Source organism: Protobothrops mucrosquamatus, unplaced genomic scaffold (assembly GCF_001527695.2).
Source record: "Protobothrops mucrosquamatus isolate PMUCROS unplaced genomic scaffold, P.Mucros_1.0 scaffold454, whole genome shotgun sequence".
In the NCBI taxonomy this organism is placed as follows: Eukaryota; Metazoa; Chordata; class Lepidosauria; order Squamata; family Viperidae; genus Protobothrops; species Protobothrops mucrosquamatus.
Genome location: NW_015386777.1, coordinates 291,548 through 304,441, shown reverse-complemented (window position 1 = coordinate 304,441; position 12,894 = coordinate 291,548). Strand labels below are relative to the sequence as shown.

The 12,894-nt window shown below is 44.4% G+C and overlaps 1 protein-coding gene across 1 annotated transcript in view; it reads left to right on the top strand.

Moving 5' to 3' along the window:
- The window catches only part of VCL (vinculin), a 44,181-nt gene that overhangs the window by 14,953 nt on the left and 16,334 nt on the right, over positions 1-12,894 (top strand). Inside the window, exons 4-11 of the mRNA XM_015816461.1 lie at positions 1,037-1,159; positions 2,591-2,751; positions 6,487-6,577; positions 8,932-9,079; positions 9,644-9,797; positions 10,156-10,331; positions 11,666-11,856; positions 12,398-12,597. Of these exons, the coding sequence (XP_015671947.1) occupies positions 1,037-1,159; positions 2,591-2,751; positions 6,487-6,577; positions 8,932-9,079; positions 9,644-9,797; positions 10,156-10,331; positions 11,666-11,856; positions 12,398-12,597 (1,244 nt within the window). The remainder of the gene's footprint in view (positions 1-1,036; positions 1,160-2,590; positions 2,752-6,486; positions 6,578-8,931; positions 9,080-9,643; positions 9,798-10,155; positions 10,332-11,665; positions 11,857-12,397; positions 12,598-12,894) is intronic.

Here is a 12,894-nt window from a genome sequence, read left to right as displayed (position 1 = left end):
AAAAAACGTAGTGTGCTTTTTTATTTTTGCTTTTGTTGTATACCGACCGTATTGTTTGAGCAATAAGCAAACAAACATACCTGCTGTGAAAATGTTTTACGTGGAACAATGTTTTGTTCACACGTATACAAACACAAAAACCATCTCATTTAAAACAATAAAATCTAGCATCTCCTTCTATCGTAACAGCTATATGGAGTAATAGTATGGTGTAGTGGTTAAGGCATCAGGCTAGAAACCGGAAGACCTGGAGCAGGAGTCCCGCCTTAGGCACAAAGCCAGATGGGTGACCTTGGGGCCAGTCACTGTCTCTCAGCCCTAGGAAGGAGGCAGTGGCAACCACTTCTGAAAAATGACCCCCAGAAAACGGCAGGGACTTGCCCAGGCAGCCCCTGAGAATTGGACACAACTGAAGGGAAGGGGAGAAAATACTGGATGAGCTTAATGGAAGTAATTTTTATCGTTTTGTGTGCAGTGGGGCTGTAGGAAAATCAGTGCCAATGGAGAATAACTGGCTTAAGGGCAGAGAGTCAGTGAACAGCAGAGGTCAGATGAGTGTTTATGGACTTCCTGGTTCTTCCTGAGATGCCATCCTTTCACTGATTCATTATCTCACAGGATACAGTCAGCTCCCAATGTGCAGGGATATCTGATGGCCTTGGAGTTTTGGGCCATTGAAACGGGTCCCTCACAAGCCAGCTGCTTCTGTTTTCATTGCTTTCCTTAAACAGGCAATTAATTAAAAGCCTAAAAGGGCCATATATTGCTAAATGTCCCATTGATTTACCATTGGGGGGGCTATTTTGACTGTAATTCAAAACATTAACAATTCTCATGTTTTGGTACTCTTTTTTCAAATGGATGAACCTGGCAAAATTAGGGTACGTGCAGTTTTAGATTTGTTTCCTAATCCACAGTGACAACTTTCACCGAAAAGAAGCTGCATTTTCGCTTGTTATTTTTCATGTAATTTGCTCTTGCCTGAAATTGCAAAATGTTGCTTCTTGAAAACAACCTCTTCCCTTTTCTGATGTAGGAATGACAAAGATGGCCAAGATGATTGACGAACGACAGCAAGAACTGACTCACCAGGAGCACCGGGTCATGCTGGTCAACTCCATGAACACCGTGAAGGATCTCCTCCCAGTTCTCATTTCAGGTAACCCTCCGTCAAAACAAGCACGGGGTTGCGTGAAGACAGACGCCATAAATGTGTGAAGCAAAGGAATAATACGCATAGTGAACGGAGCTCAGAAATAGATTCTTCTTGTATGTCTGATAATCCTACGGTGGAACTAAATCTGTGGTTTTATTTGTGGCTGTCTTGGTGGGGTGGGGAAGTTCTCAGCTGACATAGTCTACATATCTCCTATTTATGTTCTGGAAGCTGGGCTTCCTGGGACATGTGAACGGGAGGGGGGGCTATTTATATGTTGTTATATTTGTGATGCTTGCCTTGAGTGGGCACGGCAGTTCAGACTGATCTTGCTTCTGTTTGATTTTGGATCAAGATTTTGGATCAAGTTGAAAAGCACAAACATTTAGCTCAAACAATAACAATAATTGTGATTAAGAAAGGAAATGTTACTTAATACCGACGGTCTGCACTTTAAATCTTGACTAGGAAAAAAACCTGCTCCTTCTGATTATTTCCCCAAAAAATCTGCAAAAGTGAATTGCACAAGCATTTTTTAAAGACTTTTGAAGAGTGGAATTCCAGAAGTCATAGCTTCCAATNTCCAATATCAACAATATCAATAATGATGTTGCTTCTATGGGTAGACTATGTCCAAAAGATGTTTTTGAAGAAATGTCAGATGTAAAACAAATTTTATCTGACAAGGTAGAAATGATATCAAAAGTGGGTTTACAACTGACAAGCCAAGATAATGATTTAGAAAAGGATATTTCACTGGGTCTACCAAAGAAACTGGCTGAGATTTTAAAATTTAAAAGGGAAATACAAATGAAAATCTCAGAGAGTGACCTGGATATATTTTTTCCTATTGAATTTACAAAAGAGGCTTGTTAAAGCCTTGAAGAACTCTGTGCCATAGGACAAAGAAGAAATTAAGATAAATCCTACAACAATATTTGAATGAACTAAAGATTAAGTCTGTTAGAAGTAAAAGAAAAGGATATAAATATGGTTTATTTGATCAAGGTTAAAACAAGGTATGTTGTTACTTCTGGCTACCCTTTTTGGGCTTTCTGTTGACATCAGCACTGAAAAAAAAGATTTATGGATTTGGTTATAGATAAACAAATACACGGTGTGGGGTAAAGAGATAAATGTAACTTCTAGGAGGGTGAAGAGTAACTACAATTGTTTAAATTATTGTGATGAAGGTTGGAAGTTACTTCCTTATGTCTGTCTTTTCTCTTTATGCTTTCTAAGCTCTTTTCTTGTTTTTTTCTTTCTTTCTGTTCACTTTTCTTTCCTTAAGTTTGTATCGGATGCTATTATTATAATCAATTTGGGGATGTGGCCATATAGGGTATCATCCTTTATGCTGCCCACGTTTATGCAAAAGAACATTTCCCAGTGCATCTTCCTGTTATTGTTTGACCCTCTGTGTAATTTCTGCAGCAATGAAGATTTTTGTAACAACTAAGAACTTTCAGAGCCAGGGAATTGAGGAAGCCTTGAAAAACCGCAAATTTACAGTGGAGAAGATGAGTACAGAAATAAATGAAATAATCCGGGTATTGCAGCTGACTTCCTGGGATGAAGATGCTTGGGCCAGCAAGGTGGGTGTCCTGCCTAGTTTGAGAGAGATTTAGGATTAGACAGGTAAGAATCTGAACCCAAATTTTGAAGAAAAAAAACAACAACACCAAGTACTGATTTACAAAGCGATGCTAGTTAAGTTGGTTATATGATTTTACCTTTAAGGTAATGCAGTTCCTTCGTTAGCAGAATATTAAATATAGTGAGAATATTTTAAAACTGTTTTGCGGATTTCCTATAATGGATCAAACAAATTGGATTGCTATTTGTTTTAAAATTGCATCTCTTGGCAAGGAAACGCCCCAATAGGCAAATAAAGTATCACAATCTGAATGTTTTTAAACCTCACCCGTTTTCAGATGTGTGGACTTTGGACATCCCAAGGACATCTTGAAAGTTGAAGTTCCCACATCCTAAAAAGATTGACATGGTCTTCCTTCCTGGAGTTAAGTTTTGAGATGGGTACTTAAATGCCCGCAGATTTATAACTTGAGACCTAAACTGGTTAAAACTGAATTTTTGATTTTGGTTGAAAAGCTGCAAATTTCCAGTCAGTGGACCATTGCAAATGTGTTGGCTTCAGGGAGAAAATGACAGTTTTCAGAGACTTTTAATGACCTTAATGGGTTGGGAACCACAGAACTGTCAAGCATCTCACAAGCTGTGCACTTCTATCCATTGCTCTTATTGACGGGAGTTCCCATGTAGGGACAAACTATGTTTTAGCAGGATGACCCTGTGGGAGGGGTTGACCTCAAGAGCTCCGCCCTTTTCTTCTGCTCTGCTGCTGGCAAAAGGAATAAATCAACATTTGGTTTCGATTCTGCAGCTTTGTGACTTACCGGGTGTCCCAATATTGTATCTCCTGTAAACTGGGAGTTTTTAAAAAACATCACTTTGATTTAAGCACGCTTAGGCCCGCAGAATTTAGCGATGCTTCCTTTGCACTAAACCACGAATCTGTGAAATGGAATTGAATTCTGGCTTACGAATCACTGAGATCGACGGAAGGCAGAACTGTGATTGTGGGTCAGGTTCTGCAGAGGGTGCCTCATTATCGCTTGGGACTGATAGCAGATTAGCCCACTATTATTGATAATTTTTTTCTTAGAACTACTACTTATAAATATATACATGTATATCTATATATCTTTCTCCTTAATTTTCTCCTTTCCCCTCCCCCCTCCCCTTTTAGAAGGTAAGATCTCTTCCTCAACCCGCAACTGCTGCCTTTTCTACTAAAACAGAACAGCATGACTCGAGGGTGTTGTGCTGTGTGTTGTGTGGTTTCCTGTGTTACACTTCGGGTAGTCCTTGACTTAAACAACAATTCATGAGGTTACTCCAGTTACACCAGAACTGGGAAAAGATGACCGTTTTTCACACTTATAACCGTTGCAGTGCCCCCCCCGCAGGGTCATGTGATCAATATTCAGGCGCTTGGCAACTGACTCGTATTTACGACGGTCGCAGCGTCCCGGGGTTGTGTGATCACCCTTTGTGACCTTCGCAGTTGGTTTCTGGCAAGCGAAGTCAGTGGGGGAAGCTGGTTTCGCTCAACAACTACACTAATTCTCTTCACAACTGAGCCAAAAAGGGTTGCAAAATGGGCCACAGCTCACTTAATGACTGTCTTGCTTAGCAGCAGAAATGTTGGGCTCAATTGTGGTCATAGGTCAAGGACTACCTGTACTCACCTTTAAAGGCGGAGTATTTCAAGCGATTGAGAGTCTTGCTGTGTGACGGGGCTGTTTCCAAGGAACGACCGTCGGCCTTGAATTTTGCAAGATGGGGAAACCCATACTGGGCTGCGGTAGCTCTCCCAGACCCCCAGCTCCTTCTGCCTGGGCCTGACGAGCGTCCCGTTCTCTGGGGCGACGTTTCACCCAACTTTTCCTTTCCTTTGGGGGATATGGTCGATGTGAGGGACGCTTCAGGCATGCCTGGGCAACGGTTCTTTGTAATTTCAACTTCATGAGAAGGGAGAAGTGACTCTTTTGTAGACGTTGTCACAAACAGATGCATATCAAATGTTGTGTTTAGGGACATGGCGAAATGGGCTATGAGGCATAAATTACATAAATCGAATTAGATGCCCTCCTATCTTACCATACCTCCAAATGCAATGTTTAATACATGCATCTGTTTGTGACAGCGCCATAAGTCTACAAAAAGATAATTTTTATACGTGTACATATACACTTTTTATTGGTCAATGACCAAAATAAAGGTTCTGTCTGTACATGTACATGTATATTGTAGGAGTTGATCAGACTGAGCCTGAGGGAGGGAGGCCAAGCGCGTCATCAGCCTCGAGTGCCTTCGTGCCCACCAGAGCTCTCAGTCCAGCCCAACTTGAATTCCGTTGGCTCTTATCTACCACCAGTTTGCTCTGACTGTTAGTAGTTCAGATTCTTGTAGAGAGCGTTAGCATACGATAAACCTATATTCATTTGAACTGCCTAGACTCCCGGTTTCCTGCCCTTGGCATGTCTATGTACATGTTTGGATTTGCTTGGAGTTGGACTGCAAGCAAGGCAGACTATTGTAGGGGTTACAGCGGTAACTCCTGAGCTCGTGGGCAGCGTCCGCCGGACTGTGAGCTCAGCCGGCTGTTTGACAGGGTCTCTCCTGGTTGACCAAAGCTGCCTGGAAGGTGACCTGCAATGGGGTCTGTGCAGTGGGATCTGCTTCTTTGAGGAAAGGGTTGTTTCCTCCCTGCTCTGCTCTCACTGTGTGTGGAAGTGACACCCGTCTGGACTCCGAAATGAGACAGGTGAATGGGAGACCCCTTAGCGGAGGTCTCTGAACCCCTAATCGGTTCTCTCGCTTCTCCTGAAGCCCAGGCCCTCCCAGACTTCAACGGTCCCGACTAGCAAGCAAACTTTTTAAAAGGGCTAGATTCTGCATGGTGAGGATTACAGGACGTATAATCTTGGCTTGCTTGTCAAGGGAGAGTTATGGGGTGTTCTTTGTCCTGAATCTTCTAAACAGAAAATGCTTCCTAACATCATTCGGCCATTTTTTCTTTTTTATTTCTGACGTGTTTTTATCCATTGTATGTGTTATTGTATCAATGTCTGAATGTGCTAACCCCTCATTGTCCCATTATATGAGATGGGCAGACATGGGATTCTAAGCAATCAATCTCTCCTATTTCTGGTTGTTAAATCAAGTGGTTTAGGAACTTCCTTTTAAAATGCAGAGGGTAAAACAGGTAAATGAACTATTTTACATCTCATTTTAAGTCTTCCACTCTCCAAATTCCATCTTCTGGCATCATGTAAAGTTTGAAGAACCGACCTGAGTATCTGCTTTGGGTTTTGAGTGTTATGTGGTGCTGTGGTGATTGGCAAATTGGCTCCCCCCCCTTTTTAATGCATTAGATACCAATAAATAAGAATATTCTCACCACTCATGGAGAGAAGTGTGCATGGGGTGTTCTGTGTGGCTATTCTATTTTGTGAGGGTAAAGATTTAACATTTGTTCTGAATGCCATCTTAATTTTTTTTTCTCTGAGTGTTCTGTGCTTGGAAAACAATGGACCACAACTAAGGCCTTACAGAATGCATGCTCTACCTTGTGCCTTTTCAGTAACAGAAATGGCTCTGATATTGATAATTCCATGAGTTGCTTATCATGGGAGAGAACTGCCTGCGAACCAAGAAGCATTTTGTATCATAAATTGCACCAACACCGGGATTTGTTAGTTGTCTATGAGGATAATCTCCTATTTTCTTCTTTTTCTGTAAAGGACACGGAAGCCATGAAGAGGGCGCTGGCTCTAATCGATTCCAAGATGAAGCAGGCCAAGGGCTGGCTCAGGGACCCCACTGCTCCAGCAGGTGATGCCCACAGGGATCAGAATGGGGTGGGACGACCGGAAAGAGTATTATTCAAGAGGGAAATGGCAAGTTAGCTCTTGGGACAGATGAAAAAAATTCAACCAGGGCTAAATTAAGCCCCTTTGCCGCGGTCCTTGTTCACCCGGGCAATGACCGATCCGGTATGGGTTTCCTTCTCTGTTGTCTCACGGTTAATGGGTGGTGGATATTCTTAGTCTCGGTTGGGACTTGTCTGGCTGGAGTGACCGTTCTGGTATACTTCCTGGTGGTATACCTCCAGCACAGCTCTCAACAGAACGCACACGCCCCTCCCCCACAACAATGGGGTATCCTCATGGAGGGGACGGAATAGATAGGAGAAGGCGCCTGCGTATACCTTGGACAGCCAAGGTGACCAACAAGCAAATCCTGAAGCACATAACACCAGACTGTGACTGGAAGACAAAATCATGAAACTGTGTCTCATTTATTTGGGGCACGTCATTTGGGGGGGGGGGGGAATTCACTGGAGAAAGCAACTGTGTTTGGAAGAGTTAGCGGTAAAAGGGAACTAGGTCGCCAAAGAAGACGGTGGCCGGAGACCGTCCAAGTGGCCATCAGCCAGAGCTTAGAACAACTCGAAGGAGCAGGGCCAGATCGGAAGAAGGGGAGAGACTACCTGGCCCACAGAATTGCCAAGAGTTGGACCCGACTGAAAGGATAACACCATCATCCACAATCTATGTTGGTTTTGTCAACAGCTGAGTGAGCAGCATCCATGGCACCGCAGTGCTTCCCCCCTCGGCGACAGTCCTGCTGAGTCCCATTTCTCCCCCTCCGTTAAGGAACCATCGCTTTCTTTCTTCTCAAATTTATGCCTGTTGGCAAAACAGAAGCCGAGATTCTGGGGATGCTGAATTATGATACAGTTATTACAGCATTTTCCTTTTTCGATGGCATAAATTGCACCCATAAACACAAGTTACTTCCTGGGGAAGCTTTTAGATCCCTTCAACAAAAGCAAATTGATATTAGGCTACATATTTGCAAAATGTGTTTGTCTCAGCTTCTTTGCCCATCCTTCCATTCAGATTCTAGGCAGCTCACAGAGATGGTGTTTTTTAAAAAAGGCACAAATCAAAAATTAAAACATGAATAAAATACAACGCTAAAAGTGGTAAAATTAAGAAGAGGGGTCACGGTATGTCCATCCTGAAAGGGAAGAGCTTCCAGAAAGCTATGAGACTGAGGGCCAAAAATACTTCAGGCCAGGAGTCTCCAACCTTGGCAACTTTATGGCTTGTGGACTTCAATTCCCAGAATTCCTTAGCCAGTCAGCAATTCTTGGAGCATGGCTGGCTGAGGAATTCTGGGAGTTGAAGTCCATAAGTCTTAAAGTTGCCAAGATTGGCTACCCCTGCGTTAGTGGACAAGCTCCTCCTGAAGAGAGTTTGGAAATCCTTGCTCATTTTGTTAAGTTATCCAAATAATTTAGCTTGTAATCTTCCTTAATTAATATTCTGGAATGGTTTCTGTTCTTGGTTATTGCCTATTTATTGTTGTATTAGGATAACTCATTTGTTAAAAAATACGATCCATATTTAAATAAATATAGTGTATATGAGTAGAGCTCTATAATTAATTAAATCAATTTGTCTCTCCATCTTGATTTGATTATATTGGCCCCAGAGTGTTGATAAGATTTTAAATTGATGGAATAACTTCTGACACACGCCATGCTATGCTATTAAGATGAATGTAACTAACTTGTTTTTACTATATATTAGGATGTCAGCAGTTAGTAAAACAAAATCTTGGCTCCAGATTTGCAGAATTATATTTATTTTCTTTCCCAAGTCTAACACTTAAACTTTTTTTAAAAAAAACAAAACCCAACAATGGATTGCATTTGACAGGGAGCTAATGAGAAGTTGACATGCAGGTTCCCGGTATTAATCCCAGCAACAAGTGACATGGTTGAGGTGCCTGCAGTTCATCTCCGGCGGTCAAGCAAGGAGACGGTCAGCCTCTAGCTAGCACAAGCTCCTCTGGAACAAGGGACAATTGGCCTTGTGACCGTTTGGCTGGAGATACGTTTTTTACTCTGTTTCATCTGCTGCTGAATTTGCTGCCTATTATTTTGGGCCAACCAGTGGGAGACTCCTGGTTTAAGAGAAGGTGGATCTCGGAACTTTAGATTCTGTTCATTTATCCATGTTATTGTTTTTTGTGCCTTTTTTTTGAGCAGAATAGCCCTGCTTCCATGCATAGGTAAATTAGCTGTTAGAATTCTCAGTAAGTCAGCGCTGTGATTGGGAATTTGCATGATTATGCATCAGATATATGGCCTCTACTCACCCATTCTTGCTTCCCAGGGGACGCTGGCGAACAAGCCATAAGACAAATCCTGGATGAAGCAGGAAATGTTGGAGAATTGTGCGCAGGTAAAGAACGCCGGGAGATTCTAGGCACCTGCAAAATGTTGGGCCAGCTGACGGATCAACTAGCTGATCTTCGGGCCAGGTAACCCACTACCAACAAATTACAAAACTTGCCTTTCTTTAAAAAAAAAAAAAAAGAAGAAGCTAAAATCACCCAGAGGGGAGAATTTGTATCTATTTATTTTACCAGGGCTATAACAGTGGTGGGTTAGGCTTGTTCAAGGGGTTACCTTTCCCGGCATTCTGCTTGTCAAATCGTCCTCAGATTAGAGTTGCTCTAAAGCAGGGGTCCCCAATCTTTCCGTGTCAGTGGCCTGACCCAGCAGGGGAGGAGGGGACAAGAGGGGATGGTTTTGTACGAGGGGCAGGTGTGTGCACGCGTGCGCACAGCTTCATTTGTGTGAGTGAGAGCTCACACAAGTGAGCACTGGTGCCTGCTGCTTGCACAAATTGGGCTGGCAGGGTCTAAGGTACTCTTTAATGTTATTTAAGGCTTTCTTCGTGTGCTTTTCCTTGCTCCTGATGTCAGCCTTGTGAGTTAGTCCAGACAAGGAGTTACCCTCAGGAGCGCTAGCTCTGACTTTATTGTAAGGTTACCTGAGCAAAATCTGAAAGGGCTTCTATGACTCTTTCTCCCCTTGGGCAGGGGGCAGGGGACCACCCCTCTCGCAATGCAGAAAGCTCAGCAGATCGCTCAAGGGCTGGACTTGCTGACAGCCAAAGTGGAAAACGCGGCTCGCAAGCTGGAGGCCATGACCAACTCCAAGCAGGCCATTGCCAAGAAGATTGACGCTGCCCAGGTACCCCCAGTCCTGCCCGGAGGAGGAGGGTGGGTGGGTGGCGGATACCCTTAAAGCGATTCTGGTGTCTAAATGATCATGACTTCCGTTGCTGTCATGATTTGAGAATGACTGAATTCAACAGTTGCAAATCTTGTGTATTCTTCCCGTCGACTTCTTGTAAATTCACTTTATGCCAGAGAACTCTTGGTTTTAACCTTGAGGACAGACCTTGGCTCCACCAAGAAAGTGTGGGCTACGTTATCTGCCGTTGAGTCAGTTTTGACCCGAACAGCATTTTAATGTTAGAGCGAGGGAGACTCAGAGACAACACGCAGACCCCTCTTGACACCCCCTTCCCCTGTTTCTCTTTGTGAAGAGCTGGCTGGCAGATCCTAACGGGGGCAGCGAAGGAGAAGAACACATCCGAGGAATTATGACTGAAGCCAGGAAAATTGCAGAGCTCTGCGAAGACCCCAAAGAGAGAGATGACATTTTGCGGTCCTTGGGAGAAATCTCTGCTTTGACAGCTAAATTGTCCGACCTTCGAAAACAGTATGTGTTGACCTCTTTTGTAGGCATTCAAAAGTATCCCTGTGTTTCAGTGGCCTGGCTCCACCGTGTATGTCCCATCGCTTTTAGGCAGGGCTTCTGGCAGCTTTAAGAGGCGTGGACTTCAGCTCCCAGAATTCCCCAGCCAATCCTAAAGTTGCCAAGATTGGCAAACTCTGCTTTAAAGGGCTACTGTGCTTTCACGCTGGAATAGCCTTGCCCCTCTGTGTTGCTGCTGAGCATCCGTTATTTGCGGGACGGGAAGCTCTGTGGGCGTATAGGAACAGCGGTCGTTTGAGGTGCCCAGAGATCCGTGATCATTCAGGGCAAGACAGGGGAGGAAGATGGATTTCCTTGCACCTTCAAGCTATCCTTCAAATCGTGGTGCCCACTTTATGCAACCTCCTCCCTCCCACCCCCAAAGTGAGGCTGGCTCCACCCCATGGATCTCCCAGGAGCTCCTCAAAACCTGGTTGTGCCATCAGGCGTGGGGGATCCCCGGGGACTGGTGAGATGTTGGGATAACATCTGCTCTTTGCCTAAAATTTGTGCTTTTTTAGCCTTCTGGGTTTTTTTACGTTTTTTAATAATAATATGTAAATAATAATATCAATATTTAAACACAAATAATATCTAAATAATAATATTTAAGTGATGACTGCTGGATTGATGGCAGACTCCATCATCTCCCCCCCCCTTTGCTCTCTGCTCTCCATCCATCCATCATTTTGTTATTGATGTAGCCTTGTTTTCTTTTTCATTGTTTATTTTATTGTTCTATTATTTTTCTTCTGTTCTGCTTACACTCATTTCATTTCTTCCTTTTTATTGTTGTAAGCTGCCCAAAGTAAGCCTACAGCAAGATGGGTGATAAATAAATTTAACAAATAAAACAATAAATCAATTGCTTTTAGCCTTGATCTGTGCTGCTCAGCTGTGAGACGGGCAGCTACATAAATTCAGTGCACGAGTGAACGAATAATCCAGTGTTGTTTGGAGGACGCTTTGAGAATTGGGATAAAACTGAGATAGGTTTGCAGTTTTAGTAATGCTTCCACTTCTTAAGATGTGTCTTATGCAAAGTCTCCAGACAACAGCAGTGTAAATTTAACCTTTCTTAATGACATTCGTTTGTTTTTTTCTGCTTACCATTCTTATTTTCCCTTGTAAATACGATCCTGTATCACCACTTAACAAATCCTTTGGGCATTGTTAAGTTTAAGGAGCGACGGTGCTTAAGCTTGTAAGTAGCTGATTCACAGTTCTCGCGCTTGAACTTTGTCTTCTTAATGGACCCCTTTACAAGGCTTACTTAGCAGCCTTTCTTTTCCCAACAGTGGGAAAGGCGATTCGCCAGAAGCCCGGGCATTAGCCAAGCAAATAGCGACATCGCTTCAGAATTTGCAGTCCAAAACCAACAAGGCTGTTGCAAACAGCAGGCCCGTCAAGCCAGCTGTTCATCTGGAAGGCAAGATTGAGCAAGCTCAAAGATGGATAGACAACCCTACGGTTGATGATCGGGGTGTAGGTAAGCTGGTCAATGTCACTTCCTCAGAGAGGGCGCGCAGCAAGGTCTCTCTGATGTGGCAGTCTAGGAGCCTTGGAAAAAGGGGGCGCGATGGCTGAGCTTGTCAGCTGCAGAGCTGACAGCCCGGATTTGAGAGGAGCTCCCGTTCCTTGCCTCAGCTCCTTGCCTCAGCTCCCGTTCCTTGCCTCAGCGTAATGGCAGGCCCACTGAGCAGCTCAAAAGCAAGCAAATACAAGTAGATAAATAGGTACCACTTCGGTGGGGGCGGTAACAGCGTTCCGTGCGCCTCCGTGTATAGCCATGCTGGCCGCATGACCACGGAAGCGTCTTCGGACAACGCTGGAGTGGAACACAGCTGGACAGGGGGAAACCTTCACCTTTTAACACGGGAGAGGTGAGAGCCTTTCCTGCAGTGGCCTGCCATGACGCTTCTTGATTTTACTCCAGCTAATTTTCCCTCTGGCCCAGGCTGCTCTCTCTTCTTGCCTCCTCAGTGAACCAGGAGAGCATCTAACGGAAAGGTGAATTACTTTTTATGCAGGCCAGGCTTCCCTCCGGGGACTGGTGGCCGAAGGGCGCCGCCTTGCCAACGTCATGATGGGGCCCTACCGCCAGGACTTGCTTGCCAAGTGTGACCGGGTGGAGCAGCTGGCTGCCCAGTTAGCTGATTTGGCCGCAAGAGGAGAAGGCGACTCCCCACAGGCCAGAGTCGTGGCTCTTCAGCTGCAGGAGGCGCTGAAGGTAAAGAGGAGGCCCAGAAGGCTTTCCCAGCAGATTTTCAATAGATTTGCCCTTTTAAACTTAGTGGACAGCCCAGAGCACAACTGTCAGGCGGGAAGAACCAGGGCTGGATGTTGAGTTCCACTTAAGGTGACTCACTGCTCCTGCCTATTCATAAGGGGGGGGGAGTGGTTAAAGACGCTGAGCTTGTCGGCTGGAGAGATGACAGCAGGGGTTCGAGACCCAAGTGCTGCAGGACGGGGCGAGCTCTCGTTCCTTGCCGCAGCTCCTGCCCACCTAGAAAGCATGCAAATGCGA